The sequence below is a fragment of the Rissa tridactyla genome, chromosome 8 (genome assembly GCF_028500815.1).
Source record: "Rissa tridactyla isolate bRisTri1 chromosome 8, bRisTri1.patW.cur.20221130, whole genome shotgun sequence".
In the NCBI taxonomy this organism is placed as follows: domain Eukaryota; kingdom Metazoa; phylum Chordata; class Aves; order Charadriiformes; family Laridae; genus Rissa; species Rissa tridactyla.
In genome coordinates this window covers 42,134,693-42,153,217 of record NC_071473.1, presented here as the reverse complement: position 1 = coordinate 42,153,217, position 18,525 = coordinate 42,134,693, and the positions used below count along the sequence as shown (strand labels likewise).

The window sequence follows — 18,525 nt, the reverse complement described above, 5'->3', positions numbered from 1 at the left end:
CAAAAACCTTGTGAGCAGAGAATGTCAACATTTGGCAAAGCACTATCCTAAACATCTTCAAAATACAATCTACCATTTTCCAACTCTCCATACAACTTCCATAGTTTTTCCACTTACACTACAGATTTATTAAAAAAACCCTCTGCATCACTTTTTGGGTTAAATAGTAAAGCAACTGTTTTCCTAGAAAAAATGACGTACATTTCTTCAAATCTTAAGAGCTGAAATAATATTTTACACAATTTATACTTAAAATTTCCCGCAACTTACAATTTCTACTTCTCATCAATTATTTTTAACAAAAATTATTTTTAGTATGGTTACAAATTATCCCAGGATACACAAGTTCACTATTTGAGATAGTAATTCTACTTACAAATTATTTAGTTATATCATAGTTGTCAGCACAGCCTGATGTCAAAGCCAAGACATTTTTTGTGCACTAGGACCTAAGAACCTGCTGACGTTGAACTAGCTATCCCAAGGCAGTGTTGAAATTCAAATAATAGATCAATTATAGGAAGTTTAACATCCGCTCAAACTGGACTTCTGTCCTGAAATGGGTTAGTAAAAATTCAAAGTATTTTAGCTGCAGCATTCTCCTACAAGTACTGCAAGTAATTCTGAACCTACACATGGAATTGAGCAGTTTAGTCAAAACTTCCTTTCAGTGTACAGAACTGCACCGAGACAGTACACACTCATTAATATCCAGATTCAAGTGGAACACTAAAAACCAAGACCGAATAAACTACATACAAAGGAAATACAAGAAACACAGAATACCTCCCCATTAAGGAGGGCTAAGGAAGAAAGTGCCAGATGATTCTTCAGTTCTTCCACTACTCAAATCATCAGGGCTGATTCTAGTAAAAGAAAACTATTCTTTGTCCTCTTTGCAGCATAGAATGCTGAGGAATCATTAAAGAACAGTTCTTCTACTTTATTATGGAACCCCTTAGCTATAAATCAAGCCCACAAGATATTAGAATAACTTTAAATAATAATTTTACAAACTCCTATAGTGCCATACAGATAATTTACTGAAGTGACTTCATGTTTAGAGGGAACTGTTATCCTTGGGAAATTTTTAGGGACCAGTTAACACAAATCATTATTTCAGCTCTTCTTCTCTATTACTTTCATCTATAGGTCTTTAAAAAGCTAAACTACTGTTCCATTACCTGACAATACTTGAGGGAAATTTAAAACAGACTTTTTGAATTTATTAAGTAGGGTACCAAGAAAATAGATGGTCTGTCACCTACAAGATCCATGTACGGTAACTTACGAGAGTGCTTTTCAGTCTTATTTTAATTGTATTTGCTACTCAAAGCAATAGTCCCTGACCAAACCAAGAGTCTGAAAAAGGAGATGGACTTTGCCACTATATTTGCGAGTTGGAAAACAAGTTATTTTTAAGTCAATATTTTATACACTGAAAAAAATAGGAAAGCGTTCTCTGTGATTAGCCAAGTCATATCACACCAGCAGGAAGGCACATGGTATCTTTCATTACAAGATTTTCAACATGCTGAAGAAACAAAAGTTCTTATGATTTACGCAGTCAAGTTACACAGGTCCAGACATCAAGAATTCTCCTTCAAGTAAAGAACTCAATTTGAACTGAAAAAAAGAAATTAAGATCAGAACTGCCCTTCTGCTTTTCCTCTTTTTTGATTGTTGTCTTGGGATTCTTTTAATTTGCATTTTAAGAGCAATTCTTCACATATCCCAATGTCTATTTTTTTTGGGTTCACACTCTTCTTTGGACTTGCTCCCAGAAACTCTACCCTAACACCTTATAACTAGCTACTATTTAATTACAGCAAATGCAAGACTAGTGCAACCAGAGACAGCAAATCAGAAAGATGGCAGAGCCCCTGCCAACAAAATTATTCTTAGAAAAGGCAGTGAAAAAAACCCCACAACTTTGCATTGAAGAATGTAAGCTGAACTAACAGACAGTAAATTGAAAAAAAAGCAGTAAAATGAAACAGGAGAAGAAAAATGGAAAGGCCCATCACATCTTAAAAATCACGTGTCAGGGAGTTCTGTTGCAATTTTCTTAGTCTGATACACAATTCTTGAAGTAAATCATCGTTATATATTTTCTGCTTCATTTCATCACTTATGCTGTGCCAAAATAAAGAAGAATAAAGGCAGTTATGCCCTGGCAAATAATTTCAGATCAACCTGGTAAAAGGTTGGTAACATGAACTAAACATGCTATTCATCTTCACTCCAAATGCTATTTAATATTCCATGAAAAAAAAGAGGTGCAGTTGGAAGAGGGCAAAAAAAAAAATAAATAAATCACCAAACCCTCCCACCCACACAAACAAAAAATCCAAACTAGATGCTGCTGTATGTCTGGTCAAACAGAGATACCAGGGAAAGCACTGGCATTCATAAACCCACTAATCATCAACATACAAATCTTCATGAACTAAAATATCTGTGGGAGGACACTGTGGACAAAATACTGACCTGCAAGACATTCCCATGATTTAAAAGGTAAGAGCATCTTCTGACAATGCATCAAGATCTTTCCTTACTCAGTAAACGATGAAATTATCAATTTAACAAGCAAATACATTTCAGTTTTATAGATCAGCTCAAGCAAAATATTTTCAGAAGGCCAGAAACAACATATAACCTGCAGTTTAAACACAGCTCTTAATTGCTGCAAAGCAAATACTATTTAAAAAAAGGGCATGATATAAGTGAAAGCCAGTTATGATGCTTCAATTACCTGTAACACAGAGAGCAAGTTACAAGAAAAAAACCACATCTGTAATCTTAAAAGCATTAGGAAACAATTAACCAAACAAGACAAACAGTGGCTTCATAAAGTAGATCAAAGTTGAACTCCCAAACTTATGAAATATACTTTAAAAATATACTTAAAAATACTCAGATTGAAGTATTTAAAATACATTGTTTCCAAATGATCAAATATAGATATCTCATTAGGTATAAAGTATTTTTGCAAAGCTCATTACTAGCATGAGTACAAGTAAATGCCTTTAACACTACACAAATTTGTTAAGTCGTGTTTTTCTGCAGGGTTCAGGCCCTCTAGCACTACATGGTTCAGAAGACACATGGATTATGCATTTTTATTCTTTTGGGGTAACCCCCCCCATCTCAAACGAGACACAAGTCTCCTAAAACATTCTACTACGCAACAACAGGAAAAAAAACCCTGCATACATACCCATTTTTTTGTAGTACTCCTCCCAGGCCTTGGTATAATCAACTTGCCCTGCTGGTGCTGGATTTGGCTGATCTCCTGAATTACATTAAGAAGAGTTGAAATAAAACTACTGGGTTTTGTTTCTTATATAGAACAATTTACAAATCATCAGCTGAATGTTTCAGTAACAATAACATCACTCAAATCTGACACTATAAACCTACCTGGTACAAGCTACTACAAATATAAACAATTAGAAAAGACACCACAAAGGAACAAAGAATTGTTCAGCGTTCAGCATGTTTTTGAGATTCAGGAAGTGCACACCACTCACCAGTACAAAATACTACCTACAATTTAAGTGGTAAGCCTCATCCAGGCATAACAATTATACCAATACAACAAAATACTACAATTTTAATTGTCCTAAAACCCCTGGAAGTGATGTAACTATTTAAGCAAACGGCAATTAACAGTTTGGCTCATTCCATTTTTACTTATGAGTGACTGCACTATGTAGACGTAATTAAGTCAGCTCAAGTAGCAGCAAAATTCTCTTTGGAGTATATTACAAGAGAAATACATTACCCTTATTACTGCTGAAATTAAGAAAAGCAATACTGAAGGCTGTAAGCAAGAGTTTTCCAAGAAAACCAGGTATCTTACAATTAGTTTACCCAATATATGAAGACAACAATAAAAAACAATGGGACATCTACACCCCCAGCAATGACAAATTTATTCATTTTAGTTAACAGCTACCTTGTCCATTAGTTTGGGTTGTAGCTGGTCCACCAGGAGGGGCTGCAGGTGGTGGCTGTGCTTGCTGCTGATAGTAGTGAGCATAATAAGCTGCCCACGCTGCTGAATTGGGATCTGTTCCTGGCTTACCTATGAAAGCAAAACATTAAGTATTTTAAAAGTAGTATGAACTGAATACTGTCCTCAACCCTGTCCTAAGCACTCATATTTTCCTCCAAGGAAAAATTCATCTATACCAAATAACCATATACATCCTGTAAGTATCTTTTCTTTTTAACACAAACTTTCGATCAGGTTTCAGACAAGTGTACTGTAGGAAGTATACTTTCATAGGACTGATGAGAGAGAATCATTCTAGAACCCTTACTACTACAATGTCACTTACTAATTTTTAAATGTGATAAACAGAAACAGATTTTCAAGTTTAAACAAACAGCCATGTTACTAAACGGTAGCAACAATGAATCATTCTAGGACCAAACAATTTCAGTAGTTTCACTTTTCTTATAACCTCACACTAATGACACTGGCACAGGTGGAGGAGGCATGCCAAACACATATTTCTGAAACGGAAGAATACAAATCTTACTAGGTATTTGCAATGCTTGTCAGTTAAACTTTAAGGTAACAGTAAAATACAAACCACACAGTATTTTAAGAACCTGAATCCCCACACATGGCTATAAAGCATCACTGTTTACTTACAGCTTTTTAGAATAACAAACAGCAGCAACATTGCATCTTCTGCAGCTATCTCCATGTTTCCCTTATTTTTAACTACACCTAGGTAGGCCAACGACGCCGCTTCCTAGAGCCTTATTTCTCTGTTTTTCACATATAGCGTTTAGGAATGGCTTATTCTTGCTGAATCACAGAGATTGATTACATTACCAGATTAGCAATCCAGAAAACCTGCAAATCTACTATTAGAGAACATAATGTTCTACAACACAACCAGCATCCTTTAACATTGTTTGCATCCTGAAAGAATAAAAATACCTGCAAATAAATGCAGCCAACTGAGGGGAGAACTTCACATGAGGACATAGACACAACTGATACTTTAAAATAACTACACACAGAAACTGAAATATATTCCGCCCGAAACACAAAATAGGTAAGGGAGTGACTAATGGAAGAGAAAGAAGAAATCCCCTGAAAAAGGCATTCAGGGAGAAGAAATCCACTACACAAATTTTTTGCAGTATTTCATTTAGCATTGAAGTCAGATGTAACCATTTTAAACACACACAGTACTATCAGCATATGGAAAACAACGTCAACATGCTGTTTCCTTTTCAAATTACATTGCTTCCATCAACAATAGCGGATTTAAACTAACACGTACTATATTCTAAGGTTACCTGCAAATATCAAATAAGCCATTGCTCGGTTCCCCCCCTCCTTCCCCTTAGTAGCTACTTCTCTAGAACAGAAGAACACAGAGCAGGACTCATTAAATTTCCAAAGAAATCTGACTGTAGTAACTAGCTCCACTTTCACGTGACAAGAGGCAATCATGGTTCTGGAGAAAGCACCTCTGAAAAAAAACTAAAATAACCCATTTGTTACACTGAAATGAGCAACTAAGTGGACAACTGTACAAAACTCATCCAAATAAATGCTAGTCAAAAGAAACACCAACTTCAATTGCACATAGGAAAACTTCATTAACTTTTTAGAGAGTATTTATCCAAAAAATTGTTATAAAATCAAGATGACATCAAGGTGGATATTTGCCATTTTTCTTACAGATCTTTATGGAGATAAACGACTTCATAAAAAATGAAAAGGCAGCATGAAAAAGGCTGTAACGTTTTGGCAGTGGTTTTGGATTAAATTACACTTTCGGTATGCTTAGACTTCAAGCCAACTCACTGTGAATCATTCTTTTTAAATAATGACAATAGGCATTTTTAAATACCGAACTGAATGCATGCAGAGGTACCTTTTATAGAAGTTAAGGAAATGAAACCAGAGATGGTTCTTTGCCAAGAAAGGATATATATAAGACTTGAACATGAACAGAACTCTCCGTAGATTGTAACATCCTCCAAAGCCATCCCCTTTTTCACTAACGAAACTTGTGTCAGGACCAGTGGCTATCAGAAAATATTTATTCAATTTATAACAAAAATAAAATTGTGATCTTTTGGCTGAAGTTCTGAAAACGCTCTACCTCAAACAAATGAGGTACAAGTGACTTGAGCATCTAGCCTTACCATGCCTTCTGTGACTGCAGTTCCGTTTCCCCATATGCTCTAGTCCAACCAAAGGATGTAACTTAAAGAAAAGCAGGATACTAAAACTTCGGGAAATTGTGATTAAGTAAAGACTCCCAGTCTTCATGAAGATAAACAGAAATAGAAGAAACAGATTCTACAAAGATGGGTTTCAGAAGAAAGCGCAAAACTATTATAAGCAAAAGCTCAACACGTATTCCTAACTAGTTTTACTGTATTAACAGCAGTTCAACAGAAGTTTTATCCCTCAATAAATGGCTGAACAAAATACATTTGCATCAGACCCTAAGAAAGAATCCTCATATAGGTCAACAAAAGCTGGAAATACGTAATATAGCAGAAACCGTTCAAAGTCAGGATCAGTGAGATTGTAAGGAGCACTGCTTAAAATAAAATACGAAGTCATTGACTATTACGGAAAGAAAACACATCCTCATTAAGGAACTTCATGTGAAAACATCCCTTGTAAGAAAAATGAACTGATTTGCAAATAATCAGTTAACCAAGAGTCTTGCAAAAAGTATCATAAACTGGGATGCAGTATCAGTAATGTTTAGTAAAGAACATATTCCAACTGTAATAACTGAATTTCAACATCCCACTAGCAACATGCAGGAAGCGTAGAACACACGTAAACTGACAATCAGTAAAGCCCAAAGAATAGGAGCTTTTTCACATTTACCAAGTGTAACACACATGAACTGTGAAACATATATACTTGAAGGACAAAATTATGTACTTAAAGTATATGCACACTACAGTACAACTGTGACATTTCTTACCTGGATCTGGTGGATTTGGTGGCTGCCAATGCGGGTAAGCATTTCCCCATCCTTGTGGAGCATACGGAGCTGGAGGACCACTACAAAAGATCAAGTCATACACAGAGTGAAAGCCAGTCCCAGGTCACCCTACAAAAAAGGAAGCCAGCTGAAGCAGTACTTACTGAGGTGCTGGGCCAGGAGGCCCTGGATTGTAAGGAGCTGGGTTATATGGTCCCATGGGAGCACCAGGACCTGGTGGCCCAGGAGGTCCGTGTGGGCCAGGAACAACACCATGGGGTCCATGGGGAACAGGTGGGCCCAATGGATTTACTGGACCCTGTAACAAGAGTGGCACACAGCTGAAAACAAACCTTGAAGTTCTCAATTTTTCACCAGTTTATAAGCATCTATCTAAACACTTTAAGAATATAATCTAAAAGGTTTGATTATTTTTAAATAAAGACATTCCCCTGGAGAAAACAAAAAGTCTTTCTGAAGATTAGTTAGGCTTATGGCTAGTTAAAGGAAGAGAGTTAAAAGCAGCCATGGCAGTAATAGCATCTAAAAAGCTACATTTATTTCAGTTCATTCTTGAGGAAACAAAGAATTTTACAAATAAACATTGATTTTTCCACAAGTTGCATTAAAAAAGTGCACAAACTAAAACAAGACTACCAGTGTTTTAAAGTAAACTGATGCTAATCTTGCTAATTAAACCTAACATCAGGTACAAAAAACAGGTAGTAAATTTGATTACATGCATACACATGCAAACAAAAGTGCAGTGAATTTAAATTGTGTAAACTTGGATTAAAACTCTACCTAAACAGAGTTTAGTAGCTTTAACAGTATCAAGGATATCTTTGAAGTAAAATTTTTCATTATGCACAACGTGTGCACCTTCAACAACACATCATTAAAAAATACACTATATTATATTGAAGTAAGCAACTGTTTCTTTCCATTTCAAGTTTTTGCTTCTTTTGGAGCATCATGTTTATATTACTTTAAACATAGATTACCATTTATTATTATCAATATATTATCTAATTAAGTAATTTGGAAGTCTGCTCCACAAAGGAGACTCTCTTCCTATTCTGTTTAGCTACAATAGTAAACCAAAATACACTCACTCCAATCTTTTCTTCTATAAGTTGTCGTGCATAATCTATTTGCTGAGGTGTTCCACGGATAGTAAACATCTTCATGTTTGGATCCGCGTTAGGTGGAGGATTTCTTTGAAGTTCTATTCTAGCACCAGACTGCTGGCTTATGCTTTTAATAGTCTCACCACCTACAACACAACATACAGCTTTTATGACATGCACTGAAGTTAAAATACTAAGATTCAAATCAGAGAAAGTCAACTGCACGGAAGCTGAAGACAGAGAAGTGAGAAGACACCTATTCTTATAAGCCATACAAGAACATTCTAACAGTAACTAAAAAAAAACCTCTTCAGTGTAGTATAGAGCTTTGATTTCAATAAACCACTAAAAATAAGTTATTTTTTTAAATTAGAAGACCACAATATTGTTGCTCAGAACAGTAAAGAATTCCTACAATGTTGCCTGGATTTTTTGCATTCATATAAAGATGTAAGATTAGACACAAATAACAACCGATACACACGGTCATCAGTAAATACAACCTTAAAGCCTAACCTCCCTATAAAGCAGTAGGCAAGCACAGATGACAAAAAACAACCAGAACCTGACCAGCTGGTAAAGTCCACATTTTTTGCAGTGCACTAAAACCAGAAAGTTAAATTCCCTAAACTAGTTCTTCCTCTTATAGGATCCTGAGAAGTTAATTTTATCATTAGTAGACACAAAGTTTTCAAAACAGGGGTCGTTTGGCATTTAAAAACAAAAAAACCAAACCAAAACAAAAAAGTCCATCAACCTCCCAGGGCAAGAACTGAACTATGTCAGCCTGTCCGTTGTGTCGGAAAACACATTACAAACAAGAGATAAGATAACTCAAGTGTTTCATTTAGAAGCATACAGTACACTATTTTTAAAACAAAATTGTTTGAGAAGTAATTATTGTAATAAACACATAGATAAAAAATTGTTAAAGGATCCCACCGTAAAAGATCTTCACTGGAATATGTGAAAATTAGTTTTAAAAGTGAGTTACAGACGCAGTAACATTAGGCTAATCAAGCACTATCAAACGCAAGTTAATTATAAGATACATCACTTAAGAATCTACCAAACACTAACAACGTAACTCAGTACTTACTACTTTAAAAAAAAAAAAAAAAAAGGGTTAGATAAATTGATTGGTTCTTGACTTAAAACTACTGGGGTATGCGCTTTGGTGAGGAAGATCTGAAAAGAATATTACGAGTGTTATGATTTAGCAGTATTATGTTGCTCTACTGTACGTGAAAATATTTGCGAAGGCTTCTCTTGAAACATCTCTCTAGTACGGCTATTTGTACAAATAGAAAAGCTGGGAGTATTTTAAACTACACATAAATACACATATATATATAAGATATATTGCCTTTGCCAATGATTAATCCAGTTTTGCCAGTGGGAACAATAAAATTGAATTCCTGTAATCCACCAGGAGGCCCCATGTTCCAGTTGCCTTGGCCTCTACCCCTTCCTCGACCACCAGGTCCTGGTCCACCAGGGTTACCAGCCTAAAGAGAAAAAGCAACAAATTAGCACGTTCTATAAATATTACTGCAAACAAATTATTAATGCCAACTGGTTACATCACATCATTTGTCAAGACAAACCCCCGATTTCCTACTCAGATAGTTTCTATAGTTAAAGCGGTATTTTTGCAGAAGAGATAAAACTGTCTTTTAAACATGAATTACAACCCAAAGTAACCACATATTGGCTATTAATACAAGACAACAGAAGTAGTAGTTCTAAAACCAGCCAGATCAAGAACTACCATGACTTCAAATCGGTATTATCAATATCATCCTGACACTTGCAAAACCATAACAGCAAACATACTCCAGACTGAACTTCGAACTAGATTCACATGATACCATTAAATTATTTAGTTACACGCTCATTTTTAAAATTTTAAGTCTTTCCAAAAGTCTGGCAGGAGATTTTAAACAGAAACAACATATTACCCAACCTGAACACTTCGAAGGAGATCTGTAATAATTTCTGCAGCATGCTGACATCTGTCAGGAGGCCCTGTGATTTGGGCTATTCTATCTGGAGTTGTTCCATCATCTGGAATAAAAATGAACTATTCCAGTATATGTTACCAGTAAATTTACGCTCAATTCACAAAAACTTACAGACATATGACCAACCTGGCTTAAATTGGATCCTAACACCAGCATCATTCTGAATCTTTTTTATCATCTCTCCATTTCTTCCAATTACAATACCTACAGCAAATCGTGGTATTGGGACCTTAGAGAGGAAAAAAAATAAGTCAGTATGTCAATGATGCAAACATTCCCACCAAATTCACACAAAGCGTCACATATTAGAAGGGTAAACTAGGGCCAGCCCTATGCGACTTAAGGCTTTTTGAAGTGTGAAACTTAGTATCAAGTCATAAGCCTAGCAAATACTGGACAAAGGGATCAAAAAGAAAGAGATCCCATGCGCTACAGGTTCTCATAGTGGCAGCTACTCCAGTGACCATTATGCTTCTCGCAATCAAAGAACAAGAGTTCTAATGGGCCTAAAATGCAGATTCTAGCAGATGAACTTTCAGCCTCACCTCTGATGAACAGTTATAAGCTCATGACTTGCAAAATAGGTAAGTATTCTTCTGTAAAGGCCAAAGTCCAATTTCTATAATGACATTATATACTTAGCCATAAAGGTTATTTGCTTATTTGATAAAAAACTCCAGCTAGCTGAAACAGTTCAGAACTGCTACTAATGTAAAGTGAATGCTGCACACCATCTAAAGTCAAAATTTTAGCAATGATCAAGTAATACTTACATGCCACAACCACTTTTGGAATCTGGTTAGGAGCTTTCAGTGGTATTACCAGATATTACCCAGTGGTATTACCATTACATTTTAATGTTAACATCTCAAAATACAGGGAACAAGTTTTTCAACCATGCTTACGTCTATCCCTTCATTTCCTCCTATTCTTGACCCATATTCGTTGCGCACCTCTCTAAAGCCACCTTGATCACGAATTAACTCCAGCACCATTTCCTTGGCTTGCTAAAAGAAGAATAAAAGTTCATTTAGGTAATGAAACATCAGAATGGATTTTAAAATGCTCTGAACTGTGAAGGGCTCCTTACTTGAACTTTATAAGGGTCTCCAGTTATCCTAAGGGGCTTGTCTGCACCAGTGTTCTGTGGACCATCTTGAATCATGACCATTTTGACACCTGCTCGCTCCTATTTCACAAAAGGCAGGTCAATACCCACTCAAATCCAAATTGGATATTATCATATGTTTAAAAGAAGATACATGTATACCTGTAATTGTTTAATTGTCTCTCCACCTTTTCCAATAACTAATCCTGCTTTACTTGCTGGAATCATAATTTCTTGGACTGCATTTCCAGGTCCATCGCCATGATGAAAGCCAGGTGCGGGTCTCCCCTTTTCAACTATCTGATCAAGTAATCTTTTTGCTGATCTGTTAAGAAATACATACATTTATAAATACATTTATTCCTACAAGTATCACTTGCCCACACCTATTCTGCTTGGAAATTTTTTTTTTTTTTTCATCTGAAAAGTTTCTGTAGAAGAAATATAATTACTCTCACTAAGAAATATGAGGCAAACTCAGCAAGTCTGTAACGGTAACTTAAGAAACTAATTGGAAGATAATGTGGTAGACCTAAAACCACCCCAGTGTCAGAATACAAAAGGTGATCTTTACCCAACACACATAAGTAAAAGTTACCTCCTCAAACACGACCATCACCCCTGAATAGTTACATTGATCAAACCATAATTCAGAAAAAAAAATATGGAAACCTTGTCCTTTAAAATATTTTAAAAATAATCTGTGTCAATTAGAAGATATGAAATTGTTATAATTTACCCTTTTTAGTGCATTAATAAACAAACAAAAATCACCAGACAAAGCTTTTTCTAACTTTGCCTAATTTCAGTAGTAATTCAGGTAATACCTCATTTCACAGTAATTTTTCCTTAATTTTTTAATAGCCAATCTTAAGGCAGATCTATTTTTGATTCAGCATGCAAAGTTAGAACATTTGTACTTGTAACCATTACCAGGATAGTGGACAAAAGCAAGTACAGCTTCACCACACACGTAAGTCAGCTGCCATCAGAGTAAAACCATGATTACAGTGCTAACATGAGTTAAAAACTCTTCCCTCTAATGTATGAGCAGAATAAACTATAATTAGAAGGAAAATTCCCATAAAGGAATGACTTCATTAACAGGAGCCCGCTTGGCTGCAACATAAGAGAAGAATGCCAGTCTACTTTCCTAAAGGAAAACATGTACCTGCAGGCCTTACCGGCAAATGTGAAGTGAGAGCAGCTAACATAAGCAACGTAATAGCAAATATACTAACTACACTTAAGACCTTTCCTAGCAAACGCAGGATAAGTTGGTCTTCAAGAGGTTATATAACCTCTGTGCCAGTAAAAAACCCCAGCGCTCTCACTGCTATCATCCTCTTCCCTGAACACAAGAAGATAAAAGTTAACTTTTTTGATAGGTATTACACAGTCATCACTTTCATAACTTTTGGTATACATTAATTTGTACCAAAGACATTTAAGAACTCTGATGAGCTGGGCTTTGAGCAACTCCTACTCTTACACGCTATTGATTTTCCATATTTTCCCTGTGATCTTCCAATTTATGGTTAATAAAGAAGTTTCTTTTTAGCACACATTTCTTTTTAGTATCCATTCATGCATTTCATTCTCAAGACGAAATCAGTGCGTGGTTAGATAAGTATTACCCACAACAAGATTTGGACTTTAAAAAACGTTTAAGTTCCATATTTTTGTCTTAACATTCCAAGTATGTTGAGGGACCTGACTGCAGGTTCAGGGCCTTTTTTCTTACGCGTACATTTAATTGTCACCAAACTGCCTCTTTAATAAAGGAAAAACATAATATTATAAACATACAATCTAGATATTATACTTAGATCTAAAAAATGAAGTGTATTGCACCATTAAATATGAACATATGGCATTTGCTTTACTTACTGAACAGACTCTGGTGTTCCAGTTAGCATACATGATCTTTCAGGCAGGCCTCCACTATCTATGGTCATAAAATAAAACCAATTTAGCAGTAGAGTTAAGACAGAAACAGATTATGAAATTAAACATAATATACAAACTACTTTAACTTCACTGAAGTAGAATAATCAAGTGAAAAATCACAACATTTTACATTTCTTCAGATCATGATAATCACAATTAGCACAAAATACTAAAATATACCTTAAATGAAGGTTCAGGCAATTAGAAGCAATGATCAGCCTTCTGAACTTTCTACCAAAAAACCCCACCAAAATAAACAAAGAAAAAAGATCCACAAATAGTTACCAGGTGCAATCTGTATTTTACAGCCAGACTCTTGCTGTATACGTGAGATCTGCTCTCCACCTCTGCCAATTACTTGGAGAAAGAAAATATAGAAAGATTATTTGTATTATCAGCAACTGCTAACATCCCTCACTACACTACACCACCACATCCACACTACTTACTGAATCCAACCATCCCATCTGGAACTTTGTACTCCTCTGTCATCACAGACCTACAAACAGAACACAATGACTATTCAGAGACCAAGCTGGCATTAAATTTATATATATCCCACCATTAAATTTAAGAAAGCTAGTGTCCCCACCATCACCCTGGCTTACTTGCCTCCCCTTCACTTTAAAAGTCATTATGCAAGCACAGTACTAAGTAAACTAACAATATATAAAAGTGACCACAAAAATTTCAAGTATCATACAAACTGATCTAAGTTTTCCTTCATCCTCTTCACTATTAACAGATGTGTGGTACAGAAAAAGCTAGTGTAGCATTTAAGTTTCATCTGTATATCCACCAAAGTACGTTGAAAGTACACGAATTCCAGCATCTCATCTACCAAAACCAACCAAAGCATAATAGTTGCATGTGGTTGTTCAGGGAAGAAACGAGCGGAGAAAACTACTAAGTTGTATCAAATGTAGCTGACTGAGCAATACACTATGTTAAATCTGAATTTATTATTTTTATTTTGTTAATCCATTAGCTTTCTTTTTTGTTTACAGGATAGTGTCAGCCCTTTCCCTTTCACATCTACTTCCAGCTTCTGTTTATGCTACCTATGCTAAAGTAGTAAAAAACAGTAATGCATTTTCCTTTTACTAAGCTTGATGCACCGCCTAGGTTGCGACAAGAAAGAGAGACAGCAATGCAGATGCATTTTAAGTGTTTGTCTTGGGACTTGCTGAAGCTAAATTTCAACCAATCACACAGATAGAGAGTAACTGCTTCATACATTGATATCACTTTTTCAGAGAAATTTCTTGACAATGCTTTCTTTCAGTAAAAATGAAAACTCCTTTTAGTGTAACTCTTACCTTTGCTGTTGATGCATCGGTGGTAGCTGATTTCCAAAAGCTATAAACAAATATCGTTACAATTAAATTCAAACAAGTAGCATAATTTACAACTAAGCTTCTCCTTTGGTAATAAAACTTAACTGTATCAACTTTTGTCCAAGTTGACTTTTTAATAAGTGTTATCAAGAGATTTTAAAACAGCTAAAAAGATTCTCAGCTGTTGCTAACAACATTGTCAGTTTTACAAAGCAGACTCACACTTCTTCAAGGAAACAAGACATAAACCCCCAGCCATTCTTTTGATCTTACTGATTCAGGGATCACCTACCAGAACACTGTTTCAAATTCTTGTTCTGACAATGTTACACACTTGTTTAGGGTTTTTTTGGCAACAAAATAAAAATTACTTACAGTCATTCTGAGGAGCAACTTTCTTAGCATCTGGTTGATCTGCAAAATTAAGATTTTTTAAATTTTTTTTGCCAAGAAATTCAAGAAGTGTTTACACCTTTTAGTGTGAATTGCAACTTTCCAGTGTATTTTAGTCCCCCTTTCCTTTTTTTTTTTTCCTTTTCTTTTTTTTTCCTCCAATTTCAGGGAGTTGATCATCTGAATAAAAGAAAGAATCTCACGAACACTTAGCACTTGGTTAGCGTAGCTGAAAAGATGTTAGGTTTTTCCATATTATCTATTCAGTAGTTTAACAAAAGGCAGTTTTCAGAACACATTGTAGATTGCTCATAGATACCCAGTCACTGAAACTTAACTAAGACAAGGAACAAAGTTTAGCTCTGTTGGTTGCTCAAGCTAATGATGCTTCTATAGTAAAAAAAAAAAAAAATCAAATCCATACCAAAAAGTCAACAATGATTTAAAGAAAAAAAATTCTGACAATGACGACAAATCTAGATCAAACATCTGAAAATACAACAGTATCACATGGCAATGTAATCTCAATCCGAATGTTGATATGAAATTCCTATCCAAATATCAAGCATTTCATAGCATAAAACTTCAAAAAAAAAGCAGATTCAAAGCAACTACATCACTACCATCCAAATCCTTTCTGTACAGTAAAGGAATAAAAGGCATATAACCTATATCTGAAAAGATAAACTTCAGATGCTTTCTTCCCACCCCAAAATAAAGGTTATATGAACCACCATAATTTATGTGCAGCAAAAACTCAGACACATATTCCAAGAAATATTTGTGTCAATCCAGAAAGATCCACTAGTTTATGTCATGTTTACATACTAAACACAGGTAATAAATAAAAATTCCTGCCTTTAAAAGGAGAGGGCATTCCCTCCCAGTGTGTTGTACTGCTCGGACTTGTCCAAGAGCCATCTACACATAAAATAAAAAGAATACATTACATATATCATCTGAAGCATCATTAGCTCATTTTTGTATATTAAAAACCTCACCCTTAATAGAAAAAAAAACCCCAACTTTATTACAGGACACAAGAACTCCTGATATAAAGCCTTAGTTACATTCTGTAGACTGAGTTTCAATCCTCTTTAAAGGAAAAAAAGCCATTGCTCTTTTGTGAGACCTATGAGAACATTTCAACAAGCTCAGAGATTTCTTTCCGTAATTTAGCCATGATTTTGTGTGTACATTAAACATATCAAACCCTGTTAAGTTCAAACTGGCTGCTTAGTAAAAGACAGAAGACGACACGCACACATTTCAGGAGAAAACTTTACTCCAATATAAGGCAAATTAAAAAAGCTGCAACAAGTTAGACGACTTAAGTATGATCTTAGCAGGGTTCACACATGCTATAGGCTTAAATATTAGACCAAGCAAAAGTGTGTACAAGGTAGAAAATTTAATTTCCTGTCTTTTTTTAAAGTCCTATGCTTTTACAATGAAATGCATTAATACTTTTATTTGAAGCTGTGCAGTAATAAAGTATATGAAACAATCGAATTTAAGGAGTGATCACTTCCTACTCTAATTGTAATTTGCAAACTGTTATCAGTCCTACACAACAATAGACTTAAATGACATACCTGTGCAAGCGTTTCTCAACCATTAATTTATCTGCCCCCCTCCCCAGGATACTTTTTCCTCTTTACAGTGTTTAAGCCACATTTAAAACATTTTAAAACTGGCTTACATTCACTTCATGTTAGAGCACAATGGTTTAAAACAAATTTCCCCATTCAACTGAAAATGAAAAAGCATGTCATGATCTATAAAGAGAACAAGATGTTTTTATGCTGTGCTATGGGAAAAAAAAAAACACGAACAAAAAAACCACCTGCAATCGTTCTGGCACCATGGCCATACTCAACAAAAACAAATGCAGCAGTTAACGAGCGCATACCTCCATCCTCAAGAGGTCTTTTTTGTCCTCCATAACCGTAGTCGTTTGAATTCATTGATGTGCCAGCATCTCCCCCGATTTTTGCTGCAATCTAAACAAAAGGCAGATGTTGTGAGTAAAAAAAAAAAAAAAAAATCAGTCAGACCTCACTAATTCCAGATCTTCTAAACGATTTTAAGCAATTTAGAGAATGCATATTAAAATGACTCCAAAAAAGTAAAGAGAAGGCTGCTGGTGGAAACAGTTCTGCTCACATAAGTTTTAAGTTTTATTTTTTAACGTCTTCAAGGAAACCTGTGCTCATCCTTTAACAGCAAAGTTTCCTGTATTTTCTCCATCGGTGGAAAAAAACCAACCGCAAACCCACCCCTTAAAACACCAGAAACTTTTTTCTAAAAGGGACGTTTCCTTTTCTACCTATTCTTCACAAAACACTGCAGTATCTCAGAGGGCCTGACTACTAAAACTAATTCAAACCTTAGTAATCCCGACTACACCGGCTCTTCAAATATTGCCACAACCGCGACGGTTTATTACTAGACGAGGCGAATTATTTTATTTTTTTTTTTGCCCGAGAAATAATGAAAACATCGCCCGTGGTACAAGAGTTACAAATAAAACTTGGGGATACAGAACTTCCTTAGAGGACGCCCTCGCTCCGCAGGCCGCGGCGCTTCCCAACCAGTCTGAGCAGGTTAGCGGGCACCCAGGCCGCCTCGGGCCACACAATACGGGCGGCGGGGGGAGCCGCCCTCCCTCCGGCCCGTCCGCCGCCCCAGCAGCCCGCCAGGCTACCGATAAAGCGCCGCTAGTCGCCGGCCGAGATTTCGCCACCCCACCGCTCTCCTCGCCCCCACCGCCCCACCATGGCGGGGATCCCGCCGGGCCGGGGCACCACGGACAATGGCGGAGCGGAGGGAGCCGGGGACTGATTGGAAAAAGCTTTCCCCGGCCGGGAAGGGAAGGCGGGGGACGAGGGGACAGGACAGAACTCCCCCCCACCCGCCTCACAGACAGATATCGGCGGAGCGGACCCCTCCTCGGGTCTCCTCAGAGCCCAGCGCCGCCCGGGCGCAGCCCGCGAACTCCTCCCGCGGCCTGGCCAGCTGCTGCCTGCAGGCCCTGGGACCGGAGGGCCCATTGATTTGTCAGGGCCACCTCACACACACACACACACCTGCCTAGCCCTCTGCAGCGCGTCTTTAAAGGCATCGTTCACTCCTCCACCTCCACCGCCGCCTCCCCCAGGCGCGCCCGAAGCAGGAGGGGGCACCGTGGAATAGTCCGCCATGCTCCCTCAGCCACCGCTTCCTGCCCCGCTCGCTGCCTGCCAAGAAAGAAAGAAAATGGCGGCGGGCGGGCGCCTTTCACATTCCTGCGCGGCATCGTGCTCGGGGAGGGGGGGGGGGGCGGAGGGGGAGGAGGGGAGCGGAGCGTAACCTCGCGAGATCTCGGGCCGAGATTTCACTGGGGCGCCGGAGAACGGCGGAGAACCCTCGCGGCGTTTCGACCGGCCCCGCCCCTCCCGCCTGACTGCGAGGGGGGGTGCGGTGCGGGGGGGGGGGGGGCGGAGAGGCTCGCGATGTTTCCATAGCAGCACGAGCGGTCGGAGGCACATGCTGATAGGCTGTGAGCATCACGTGGTGCGGGGTGGGGAGGGAGTGGGGAGCGTGGCGCTGCGTTTC

At 37.3% G+C, this 18,525-nt stretch overlaps 1 protein-coding gene across 18 annotated transcripts in view; it reads right to left on the bottom strand.

Annotated features, from left to right (window-relative positions):
• FUBP1 (far upstream element binding protein 1) overlaps positions 1-18,228 on the bottom strand; it is a 36,820-nt gene extending 18,592 nt beyond the window's left edge. For 14 of the 18 annotated variants that reach the window (XR_008468079.1, XR_008468085.1, XR_008468082.1 and 11 more), the window contains exons 1-19: positions 18,018-18,228; positions 16,841-16,931; positions 15,787-15,849; positions 14,911-14,949; positions 14,518-14,557; positions 13,648-13,697; positions 13,484-13,555; positions 13,139-13,196; positions 11,411-11,573; positions 11,231-11,329; positions 11,046-11,147; positions 10,267-10,369; positions 10,083-10,183; positions 9,483-9,624; positions 8,102-8,262; positions 7,151-7,305; positions 6,987-7,066; positions 3,962-4,090; positions 3,221-3,295 (exon numbers count right to left, since the gene is read on the bottom strand). Coding sequence is in view for 11 of the 18 variants with exons in the window: in XM_054212094.1 (XP_054068069.1) it covers positions 3,221-3,295; positions 3,962-4,090; positions 6,987-7,066; positions 7,151-7,305; positions 8,102-8,262; positions 9,483-9,624; positions 10,083-10,183; positions 10,267-10,369; positions 11,046-11,147; positions 11,231-11,329; positions 11,411-11,573; positions 13,139-13,196; positions 13,484-13,555; positions 13,648-13,697; positions 14,518-14,557; positions 14,911-14,949; positions 15,787-15,849; positions 16,841-16,931; positions 18,018-18,131 (1,837 nt within the window). In the remaining 7 variants the exon portion in view is untranslated. The remainder of the gene's footprint in view (positions 1-3,220; positions 3,296-3,961; positions 4,091-6,986; positions 7,067-7,150; positions 7,306-8,101; positions 8,263-9,482; positions 9,625-10,082; positions 10,184-10,266; positions 10,370-11,045; positions 11,148-11,230; positions 11,330-11,410; positions 11,574-13,138; positions 13,197-13,483; positions 13,556-13,647; positions 13,698-14,517; positions 14,558-14,910; positions 14,950-15,786; positions 15,850-16,840; positions 16,932-18,017) is intronic. The other 4 variants (XM_054212102.1, XM_054212103.1, XM_054212099.1 and 1 more) reach the window with 3 other exon arrangements.
• Positions 18,229-18,525: the final 297 nt, after the last annotated feature.